The following is a 12189-nucleotide window of genomic DNA, read 5'->3' on the forward strand; positions in this document are numbered from 1 at the left end:
GGAGCAAGTAGACAACCATACCTCATTTCTCTAATCTTAAAAGACTAAAAGATAGATCCATTAATTTTCTCACATGTTTTTACATCAATGAGTAAAAAATTAACCATATAAATAAATTTTTTGAGTAATCCAATTGCCTCCATTGTATGTAATAGAAATTTCTATTCTACCATACTACTTTTCAAAAGTCCAATTTCAAAAAAAGATGTAATTGACTTGATTTTTCATACCATTGTTTCATGTAACAAAAGTAGTTTATTCAATATATATCTAATAGGTAAAAAAGTTGATTGATCCATATTGACAATATTCATCAATACTAATTGAAATCAAAGTTGCATAGCTTTGGGATATATTTTTTATCCTACATTGAGTAGAGTTATAGGCCTCCAATTTAATAGATTATACTGTATCTATTCTTTATGTAAAAATGCTATTAATCCTTGGATAACTCTTCAAAAGAATTATTTCTTTTGTATGCTTTTCTACAACATGATTAAGTACTTTGGTCTCAAAATGTCTTAGAATTTTTCATAGAATTCTAAGATAACACCATTTTGGCCCAATGATTTATCTCTACTTATATTTTTTTATAACTGCTATGAATTTGACTAAAGATAGGAGCTTACTTAATCTTATTTTTTTTCTATGTATTTAATCTTTCCATAATACATAATAAAGCTTTAATTTCTCCCTACCTTGTTATTTTTGTGGCAAGACGGGCTCTGGAGAACTTATTATAGAATTAATGGCATATATAGGCCAACACGTTTGAATGACTATGTCGCTTTTCACTTTTATTTACTAATTTTGTTATATTAGAAGCTGCCAATCTTTTCTTGTGAGTCCAAAAAAACTCTCCTATATACTACTCAAATGCTTTCTATATTTTTATCCTAATTCAAATATCTTGATCTTTGATTTTCTATTTTTTGACTTATTAGATTAGATTTACATAACATGTGAGTTTTTCTTGGTAGATTGTATTACCAGGGCTATACTATAAGTCAGTAATGACTTTGGCTAGTTACCTTTGTATGGTGTCTCTAGTTGCATTTCATTCTATTGCATGTTGTATACAAAAAGTACAGTAAAATTTCACACACTTCTTATTGAAGAAATACTATAAGCATAACACAAGTAAGTAGAAATCAGCAAGGTTGCACATAAGAGAAGTGTGGAATGAGATGTCTCTTACTTCCAACACCCGTTACTTATAATCAGAGTTCACATCCAATATGTATAGAATTCATCCACATTCATCTATTACTAGCCGCCACTCGAGATCCTAAACTTAACCGCCTCTCGAGACTCTAAACCTAGCCGTCTGTCGAGACATTAAACCTAGCCGCCTATCGAGACCCTAGCCGCCACTTAGTCCTTAGTTGCCTTTGACCATTAGTAACTTACCTAAGAGAATATTCTCTATAAGATAACTTATTCTACTTTTACTATTACCTATTTATCTCAACATCTTTATCTTTTACCTCAACACTCCCACTTTGCTAATTGTCAAAGCCCTTCAAACCTAATGCCTTTGTCAACATATGATGTCTATCTTTGACCAATGCCTTTGTTAACAAATCAGCAAGCATATCTTTTGTTGCACAATACTTCAAGTCAATCACTCCCATTTCAATCTTCTCTCTTATAAAGTGATGTTGAATGTCAATGTGCTTGGTTCTTGAATGATGCTTTGGATTCTTTGCAAAAGCAAGGCATCTTTGATTGTCACAATTCAATGGAGTTGCTTCCAATTGCACAAGTCCAATATCCTCCAAAACTTGCCTTAACCATGTTGCTTCCATTGCACCCTAGCTTGCTGCCATGTACTCCGCCTCCATTGTGGACCTTGCAATTGTGGGTTGCCTCTTGCAATTCCATGAAATTGCTCCCACTCCAACAAAGAATACATAGCCCGTTGTTGACCGCCTCATGATCCTCTTGATGGTTGCCCAATGAAGTGGTCCTGCTTTTGACATGTGTTGACTTACGACACTCACCGCATAAGCAAGATCCACCCTTGTGCCAACCATTGCATACATAAGTGACCCAACTGCTGCCTTGTATGGAACACCTTGCATTTGGCTTTCAACTTGTGCAAACTCTTCATCTGTGAGCTTCATCAACTTCAAATTGGACTCCAAAGGTGTTCCAATAGGCTTGTAATCCTCCATGTTGAATCGTTTCAACATTCCTTCAATGTACTTCCTTTGGTTCATTGTGATGGTCTTATTAGCACGATTTCTTGTAAATTCCACTCCTAAGCAATAGTGAAGCTCTCCCAAATCACTCATCTCATATTCCTTTTCTAACTTTATCTTCAACCAATCCATCATCTTTAAAGTATTGGTTAAGATGATTAAATCATCTACATAAAGGATAACAATCATCAAGAACTCTTTTGATTATATCACATACATAGAATGGTCAGCCTCACTTCTTTGGAATCCCTCATTAACAAAGAATGTGTCAATTCTTTGATACCATGCCCTTGGAGATTGCTTGAGTCCATACAAGGATTTCTTCAACTTACAAACAAGATGTTGCTTGCCATCTTCTACAAATCCTTGAGGTTGATCTATGTAGATGTCTTCTTCCAACTCTCCATTCAAGAAAGCCGTCTTCACATCCATTTGATGCATCTCCAAGTCCATTGCTGCCCCAATTGCCACAATGGTTCTAATGGTGGTGAACTTAGCCACGGGAGCAAATGTCTCATTGAAATCAACACCAGCAACTTGTGAGTATCCTTTGGCAACTAACCTTACCTTATATCTCACAATATCACCCATTGCATCCCTCTTGGTTCTAAACATCCACTTACAACCAATTGAAGATCGATTTGGTGGAAGTTGAGTCAATTCCCATGTTCCATTGCTCATGAGAGATTTGTACTCTTCTTCCATAGCCTCCTCCCACTTCAACGCATTCGTAGACTTCATAGCATCACATATATTCAATGGATCAGCAAAGAGTGCAACATTGGCATGTTCTTCACTTACTTGAGGAAAGATATGGTCCTTCCACCATTCACCACGTTGTTTTCTTTCACTTGTAGGATATCTCCTATCATTTGAAGAAGATTCACCTTGATGCTCTTCAACCTTCTTTTCTTTTGAACCTTGTCTCTTCTCACTCAAAGGTTGGTATTCCTCATCATCATCATCATCTTCAACTTCTTCATTGTTTGTCATCCCAATTGTATACACTTTCTTCTTCTTCTTTTTCATCTTCTTTGGTTCTTCATGTTGATTCAAATCTGCACTTTCTTCATTGTCTTCATCTTCTTCTTCTTCTTTCATTGCTGAAATTGAAGATGTGTCCAAAAACACACCATTACTCCCACTTGGACACATCTCCAAGTGCTCACAAGCACTTTTATGCTCCATAAATTCAACATCACGACTTTTAATGATCTTCTTGGTATCCAAACACATTAGCCTATATGCCTTGGTACCTTCACAATATCCAAGAAACACACATTTTGTACCTTTTGCATCAAATTTGGATCGCATACAATCTGGTACCTTTGCATAAGCAATGCATCCAAAAGTCCTCATGTGTGAAATATAAGGTTTCCTCCCACTCCAAGCTTCTTGTGGAGTCATTGATGTAAGTGCATTTGTAGGACACCTATTCCTTGTATACACTGCATTCACCACAGCTTCCGCCCAAAATTCATGCCCAAGGTTGTGAGCATGAATCATACTCCTTGCCATCTCCACAATAGTTCGATTTGCTCTTTCAGCAACTCTATTTTGTTGTGGAGTATAAGGAGTGGAAGTTTGTCTTGCAATACCATGAATCTTCAAATACTCAACAAAATATTTTGACAAATACTCACCTCCATTGTCTGTACGCAACATCTTGATCTTGCACTCACATTGCTTCTCCACAAGTGCCTTAAATTCCTTAAACTTTGAAAAGCATTCACTCTTGGATTTAAGGATGAAAATCCACACCTTCCTTGAAAAGTCATCAATAAATGTAACAAAGTATCTTGATCCTGCCAATGATGGTGTCCTCATAGGTCCACAAACATCAGAATGCACAATCTCCAATAATTTGGTTGCACGTGTTGCAACTCCACTTGGAAATAAAGCTCTTTGTTGTTTGCCTTGAATACAACCTTCACAAGTAAGATTTGTGCATGATTGACCAAGATCTAAGCCACTAACCATGGATTGGATCTCTTTCATACTTTTGGCATTCAAATGACCAAGGCATCGATGCCAAATACCAAACTTGTCTTGATCTTGTGGAAATTCAGCAAATGCCGCCACTTCAACTCCATTCACCTTCTTACAATTGATGAAGTAGAGATTGCCATCTCTAAAGCCTTTCAAAAGATTATCTCCATCCATTGTCTTCACAAAGCATCCATTCATATCAAATTGCACCTTACAACCATGAGAAACAAGTTTACTCACCGAAAGAAGGTTCTTCTTCATCTTTGGCACATGTAACACTTCCTTCAATCTGATCTTCTTCATTTGATTCTTCACAACAATCTCCACCACAATGGAGCCAATTCCAATGGCTTGCACCATGCTATTATCTCCTAACCATACTTTTGTTGTTGGAATAGTCTCATAAGTGTCAAATGAACACTTGTATGGAGTCATGTGCTTGGTAGCACCCGAATCAATGATCCATTTGGACATGGCAGCCATAGACGTGCCTTCTCTTGCCATGAATGCATAATCATCTCCACCAACTTCATCACATACATTGTTAGCATTTTCTCTATCTCCTTTCTTGGCCTTGTAGCAATTTCGTGCAAAATGACCCGGTTTTCCACAAATGAAGCAAGTTCTTGCATTGCTTCTCACATTGTCACGTTGGTTGGAATAGGTACCTTTGCCTTGTCTTGAGAAGAGAGCTGAATCTTCACTTTGATGCTCCTTCTCTTTCCTTTTAGTTACTTCATGTGCAAGTCTTGATGTCACATAGTCCATTGTAAGCTCCTTCAACCTCAAAGACTCCAATGCCACAATGAGGTAGTTGTAGGACTCGAGAAGACTCATGAATAGAGTCATGACAATGTCACCATCCTCTAAAGGCTTGTCAATAATTGCTAGTTGATTTGCAAGGGCCTTTACCTTATTAACATGTGCCATGAGGTCTTCACCTTCTTCCATCTTACAAGTGAAGAATTTCCTTCTTGTGAAGAGGATGTTGGACAAGTTCTTGCTCTCATATATGTTGCAAAGTGTCTTCCATGCTTCCGCTGGTCCTTTGCAATGGATAATGTGAGAAAAGTTGGCTTCATCCAAATTAGTGGCAATCATGCCAAAAGCCTTCTTTTCACGTCTTTTGAAGTCCTTGTGGTCCTTAGGGCTTGCATCTATGCTTGGAGAGTCTTCACTCTCATCTACAATATCCCAAAGGTCCAAAGATGCCAACAAAAGCTCTATTTTGACCTTCCAATGGTAGAAATTGTTGCCTCTAAACTTCTCAATCACTCTCAAACCTTCACCCTCACTAGAAGCCATGTCTAAGGAGGAGTGTATCAAAAAATATTGAGAGAAGGAGTCTCTAAAAGCTTAAAATCACCAAACGAAGTATGCACTAGCAGAATCTCAGAATGCCCTGTTATGAACAAAAGAGTGGTATCTCACTGAAAACACTTTCAACTCAACTTGTGAAGCTTTCTACAAGTGATTGCACCCTCATGGAACTCACAATCACTCGTCTTAATCACTTTCTCATCAAAACACTCAAGAATAATGAAGAAACTTCACCAACTCAAAAAGACACTATCAAGGTCTTTCAACAAAGTCTTAACCTCACAAAGCAAGGAGATAAGAACCCACAAAGCAATGTTAGAGATGTACAAGCTTAATACCAATAGCCTCCTTGTACCAACAAACCTAACATCAACAAATACCATAAGATCTAATCCACACAAAAGCAACAAAGAGAAAATGACTTCAACTTACTTGAATAGCACAACAGAGAGTGTGTGGGCCCATAACCTATTGAAGAAATACTATAAGCATAACACAAGTAAGTAGAAATCAGCAAGGTTTCACATAAGAGAAGTGTGGAATGAGATGTCTCTTACTTCCAACACCCGTTACTTATAATCAGAGTTCACATCCAATATGTATAGAATTCATCCACATTCATCTATTACTAGCCGCCACTCGAGACCCTAAACTTAACTGCCTCTCGAGACTCTAAACCTAGCCGTCTGTCGAGACATTAAACCTAGCCGCCTGTCGAGACCCTAGCCGCCACTTAGTCCTTAGTTGCCTTTGACCATTAGTAACTTACCTAAGAGAATATTCTCTACAAGATAACTTATTCTACTTTTACTATTACCTATTTATCTCAACATCTTTATCTTTTACCTCAACACTTCTTGAGCTTACCAATAAATAGTATTGTATAATAATACAACTATATGATAAAAAAAGAAATAAAAGATTATATTATAAAATAACTTAAATGAAAATACTTTAAAAAATTATCTTAAAAATATATATAATAGACAAGAAGGTAATAAAAATTAATAAATTCTAATATTACCTTTTTAAAAAATAAACTTTTATTTATTTTTTAAAAGCTTAAATGAGCCAAATCAAAATAAATGAGATAAATAATTAATATAGGTATTTTTAAGACAAGATTGAGAATAATTTTTAGCAAAAATTACCTCAAAATATGAAGAATTAATACCAAAAGAGGACCTATTATAAACTTAGGTTAAATCACACCCCAAGGCACATAACTATGTACCTATGGCAACTCCAAGGTTCTTTAGACAATTCAAGAGTATAGTCTAAGAGTAAACTTATGCAAGTATATTTTAGAGTTAATTTCATGTGTTTTGAAAATATGCTGAAGTTTTGAAGGCCTTTCAAAGTGAAAAATATACTTAGTGAATTTAGATTTTAAAAAATAAAAATAAGGTTACAAATTTGAGGATTTTGTGACTATTTTAGTATATTTGAGAATAAAAATTTATCAATTTGTTATTGTGCTTGTTTTAAATGTGTAAAAAATTTAATATTAATCAAGTGATTAAATTAAAGGTTATGAAAGTTTTTGTGGCTTATGGTCCTAGAAGTTTGAAATTTAGGATTAGAGAGGATTTTTGCAATCTTGCAACATTTGCTAGTTCAATTGAATCAAAAATCATTGAAAGTAATTAAAATTTAGAATTCTACAAAACATACAATTTTTAGAAAAATTTAATAGTTCAGCAAAAAGAAATTGTTGTTGGAAGATTAACATTTGAATTGGAAAAGAAAGGCAACCAACATCCAAGAGGTTTTGGAAGCTTTTCTTTCAATAGGTGATTCTCTTCAAATTTTGTGTACATATTAATTGCTTGTGGATTGAAATGTGAATAAAAATTTAATCAAAATTAATGGTTTGATTATTATTTATTAATGTTTTAAAATAGCTATAGTAATTAATTAAGATTTACTTTATATTATATTGGAATTATTTAGAATTTGTTAGAATTTGATTAAAATTTAATTAGGATTTGATTAGGATTTGGTTTATAAATTTTTAAGATTAGATTAGGATTTGATTAGAATTTGATTAAGATTTGATTTAAGATTTGGCTAAGATTTGTTTAAGATTTGATTAGAATTTGATTAAAATTTGGTTAGGATTTGATTAGTATTTAATTAATATTTGATTAGAATTTAATTAGAATTTGGTTAGAATTTTATTAGGATTCAATTAAGATTTAATTAGAATTTTGTTAAGATTTATTTAGGATTTTGTTAGAATTTGTTTAAGATTTTTAGAATCTCATTGAGATTTTTTTAGGAATACATTAAGATTTGATTAAGATTTATGTAGAATTTATTTAGAATTTTTATTTTAAGTATTTTAATGAATTTTTTATACTTTTTTAAAGGTTTTTTATTTTAGTATTTTTTTAAGGATATTATTATTTCTTTAAAATTTTTATTTTTATATTTTTTTTAAGATTTCTTTATTATTTTTTTCAAACTTTAAATTACAGAAAACAAAACACATCTTTTTGAAAAACAAAAACGTTTATAGAGGTCTTTGGGTGACTCTAAGCCTCAGCAAAATTTTACAACAGAAAAAGCTGTGATACATTAAGAGATATTGAGGATGAAAAACCTCTAGGACACCCATGTAATCTAAACCCTAAACCCTAAACCTAAACCCTAAATCCTAAACCCAAGGATACTAAAGGGGGGAAATGCAATTTAGAGTCTAGAGAGGAATATCGAGGGATTTAGTTTTATTTCCTATAAAATTCTCTTACTTTTACATTACTTGATATCCATAAGAAAGGTATGTTTCTATTCAAATGCAACCCTTATTCTATTTCTAATCCTAACTCTAAATCCTAAATCCTAATTAGGGTTTATAAATCATAAATTACAAAAAATAAAACATATATTTTTGAAAATCAAAAACATTTATAGAGGTCTTTGGAACAATATAAGCTTTGGCAAAATTTTAGAACAGAAAAAACTATGATAAATTGAGAGATATTTAGGATCAAAAACCTCTAGGACACCCTTGTAATCCTAAACCCTAAACCTAACCCCTAAACTCTAAACTGGGCACACCCTTGTAACTCTAAACCTTAAACCCAAAATCCTAAATTACATTTTTTCACAAATTATAAAGCATTTACTAATTTGGATTATCACATTTTTATTTTTTTGTAGACAATATGTAAATTTTATAGTTTTTTTTGTACTTAAAAGTTTCATTTATTATAGTTTCAAGGATTTCATTTAAAAGGATGATTTTTTGATGTAGAATTGCATTATTTTCCCACATATATCTTTCCACTCATATTTTCCCTCATATATCTTCCCACTCTGACACCTTTTTTTTGTACCACATGAATGGTTCAACTTTATTCATTTATAAAAAAAGGAAAAAACGCAACCACCCAACAAAACAAAGAGAAAAACAAACTAATCACAACAAAGTGAGGGGAAGGGTAATCCTCTGGCTGAGCTGGACCGCGTTGCTGCCTTGGTGACCTTCGCGTGGCTGCTTGAAAGTGTGCAGTTTCCAGTGGCACTTTTCGTACTCGCGCAGTGCCGAATCGTGTGGCCATGCTCGTCATGGTCCTAGCGGACCACACACTCGCATCGCATCGTTGAAACCCAATTACAACTGGATCTTTTGTCCAGCCGTCGTGACACACGTCATTTCACGGCGTTGGATGACGCTAGTATTTCACTCTGCCACTGTCATGGTGCCAAAATTGGTGGGTACTTATGATGGTCGTCGGCCGCAAGTTAGCTTCCAGGGCTTGCAAAAACCTGGCCACCTGGTAGGTTTAAAGGGCGTACTACTAGCGTGATCGACAGGAATCATAAACATGGCTGAGGGTGGACTACTGTTTGGATTTGAGCTCGCCGATGTTCTTGTAGCTGCAGTGCTTATTTCTGTCGTGGTGCTTTACTTCCATGCTGAGGCTCTGCAGCGAAGGCGATGCCCACCAGGGCCTTGGCCTTGGCCAGTTGTGGGAAACTTTTCAGCGTTGGGAGACCTGCCCCACAGAAACCTGCACAAACTTGCCGGCAAGTATGGAGGTCTCATGTATCTCCGGTTAGGTGTGGCTCCAACGTTCCCTTCACAGTCCAACAATTCTGTTGCTGTTGCCTTGTCAGTTGATGTCTCCCATTTGATCCTCCCTATCCTGAGCCTTGAAATGCATTGTGCCACCAGGGGCCAAGCCATGTTTAGTGATTTCCACGGCTGCCGTGGCTAAGGAGTTCTACACAACCGTTGATGCAAGCTTTGCTTCGCGGCCGAAGAGGTTCTCATGGACCGTCTGGAACAACAATGACGAGAACTACAGAAACATCGGCCTCGCTGAGTATGGACCCTATTATCGCAAGCTGCGCAGGCTTCTGAATACAGAGCTCTTCTCCCCAAGGCGTCATGCCTCCTACGAAGTTACAAGAGCACAGGAGATCCAGTGCATGATGAAAGTTCTTCTAGAGGAGTCGGAAAAGGGCAATCCAGTGAATCTCCAAACCTGGTTGCATGGCACAACTTCCAACAACATGACCCGGATGGTCGTCGGCAAGAGGTACGCCATAGCTTGCTTTCTCAGAGTAGTGGGGTATTCTCTTGATGGAATAAATTGCTACGGTAGTTAGAAGACACACGATATCCTCTCCAGAACAGGTGTATGACTTCAAATCCCTGAAGGAAAAATCATCTTTGGAGCTTTTTTCTTTTCAACTCATCAAAACTTCAACAAGGATTTTGTGAAGTTTTGCTCCTTTCCACACAGGGTGACCTCAATTTCGTCTTAACTCTGAAACCCCATTCATCTCTTCAAGTATTTTCAACTTCTCTACAATTTTGATGCTGATGCAATATGTCGAACCTGCTTCTAGAGAGGTTTTGCAACTTAAGTAAAAGAAAGACACTCCTCTTTTCTCAGTATGAACTTGTTAGAGTCTCATCCTACATGAAAGCAGGGCCTTGCTACATTGTGTTTTCACTTAGTGATTTAGTGTTCTTGTCTACTCACATTGTTACACCCGCATGCGCGTGCGCAGGTTCTACGGTGTCAGTGGAGACGATGGTGAGAAGCAAGGACAAGACCTTCAGAAGATGACTTCCAGTGTCTTTGAACTTCTTGGTTCTGTAGTCATAAGCGACTTTGTGCCCTACTTGAGCTTCATCACTAAATTACAAGGACATGCATCCAAGTTTTCCAAGATCCGCGATGTTTCAGACAAACTCACGGCTGATTTTTTCGACCTCGACAGCCACAGAAACAATTATAAAAAAATGAAAAACGACCCAAGCTATGTCCCAGATTTTGAAGATGTACTAATGGAGACGCCATTCGAAAACGGCACTAATCTCCCTGACCAGGACCTTCTAAAGCTACTACAGGTAAGAGATTTTGTGTCTCTCATTTGAGCACTATTTTGCATAATGATATTTCTTAGTCACTGGCGTAGGACGTGTAGGGCATCGAGAGTAACCAACAGCTGGTCTGTAGAACAGGAAATGTTGAATGCTGGGACGGAGACTAGTTCGAACACTTCAGAATGGGCTATGGCCGAACTCATCAGGAGGCCAGAACTGATCGAGCGAGCACAGACTGAGATGGATTCAGTGATAGGTTCCAAGCGCCTCGTGGAAGAATCCGACATCCAACAACTCCCTTTTCTGCAAGCCGTGATGAAAGAGAATTTCCGGCTGCATCCTCCGCTCTTACTTCCCCATGAATCAAGAGAGCCTACAGAGCTTCTTGGGTACCATTTCCCGGCAGGAACGGAGGTGCTAGTGAACTCCTTCGCAATCCACCGAGACCCAAGTGTATACGACAACCCTGACAGCTTTGATCCTGATAGATTTCTTGCACGCCCTCACGTGGATCACATGAGCACAAGTGATCCCTACGAGCTCATGCCGTTCGGAAAAGGCCTCCGGATGTGCCCAGGATACAGGCTGGCGAATACGATGGTGGCCTTGATGTTAGCGAATCTCCTCTATGTATTCGACTGGTCTCTGCCGGAAGGTCAAACTGAGGTGGACATGACTGAGACAATAGGCCTCTCCGTCAGCAAGAAGCAACCGCTGTTCTTGGTTCCGAAACCCAGATTTGAACTTTCTTTGGAGAGCGTAGCAGAAAATTGATTGCCTCAATCACATTCTGGAAATGCATCTAGGGAGAAAGACAAATATTGTGTTCGGGGATCTTGAATGTAAAAGTGAACTCAATATTCGCTTCGAGGCCCTGATGCACGGAAGGTGTCTCAATTTGTGAAACTTTTAATTATACATAAAGTTGTAAATGCGGCGGGTGGTGGGTGGTGGGTTTAGGTTTCTCTTCTAAAACAGTACAATTGAAAATTAAACCTATCGATTTTTGTATTTGACCTTCAATTGTTCTCACTTTATTCTACAATCGTGTAAGTGCGTTGTAGGTGTCGGGCGACGTTCACTATGCACATATTTGCACCGTGACTTGTGAAGGAAAGACCGAGTACAATGATCAACTTGGCTTATGCATGATTTCCTGGCACATGTGGGTGCACAAGTGTCTGACCAAATCATCAAATTAAAGGTCACTGAAGTTGGTTTAAGGTCTCTTGTGCACGTCTAGATAAAAAGTCTCTGGTACATACTATTCTTGTGCTAGTTTGACATTACTGTTGAGCCGTTGTGACAAGAGAGCTCATGTCAAGGACA

The 12189-nt window shown here is 37.0% G+C and overlaps 1 protein-coding gene across 1 annotated transcript; it reads left to right on the forward strand.

Annotated features, from left to right (window-relative positions):
• Positions 1-9285: 9285 nt before the first annotated feature.
• LOC149987410 (flavonoid 3'-monooxygenase-like) lies at positions 9286-11883 on the forward strand. Its single transcript, XM_090244308.1, has 4 exons — positions 9286-9581; positions 9697-10063; positions 10542-10884; positions 10999-11883. The coding sequence occupies exons 1-4, from the start codon at positions 9347-9349 to the stop codon at positions 11632-11634; spliced, it is 1581 nt and encodes a 526-aa protein (XP_090100434.1). The 5' UTR covers positions 9286-9346; the 3' UTR covers positions 11635-11883.
• The last annotated feature ends 306 nt before the right edge of the window (positions 11884-12189 follow it).

This window comes from Physcomitrium patens, chromosome 18 (genome assembly GCF_059467195.1).
Source record: "Physcomitrium patens ecotype Gransden chromosome 18, ASM5946719v1, whole genome shotgun sequence".
Classification (NCBI taxonomy): domain Eukaryota; kingdom Viridiplantae; phylum Streptophyta; class Bryopsida; order Funariales; family Funariaceae; genus Physcomitrium; species Physcomitrium patens.

Coding starts and splice junctions, on each gene's coding strand:
- LOC149987410 (XM_090244308.1), top strand. CDS start 9,347: ATGGCTGAGGGTGGACTACTGTTTGGATTTGAGCTCGCCGATGTTCTT. Junction 10,064..10,541: donor CGGATGGTCGTCGGCAAGAG/GTACGCCATAGC, acceptor GCGCGTGCGCAG/GTTCTACGGTGTCAGTGGAG. Junction 10,885..10,998: donor ACCTTCTAAAGCTACTACAG/GTAAGAGATTTT, acceptor TCTGTAGAACAG/GAAATGTTGAATGCTGGGAC.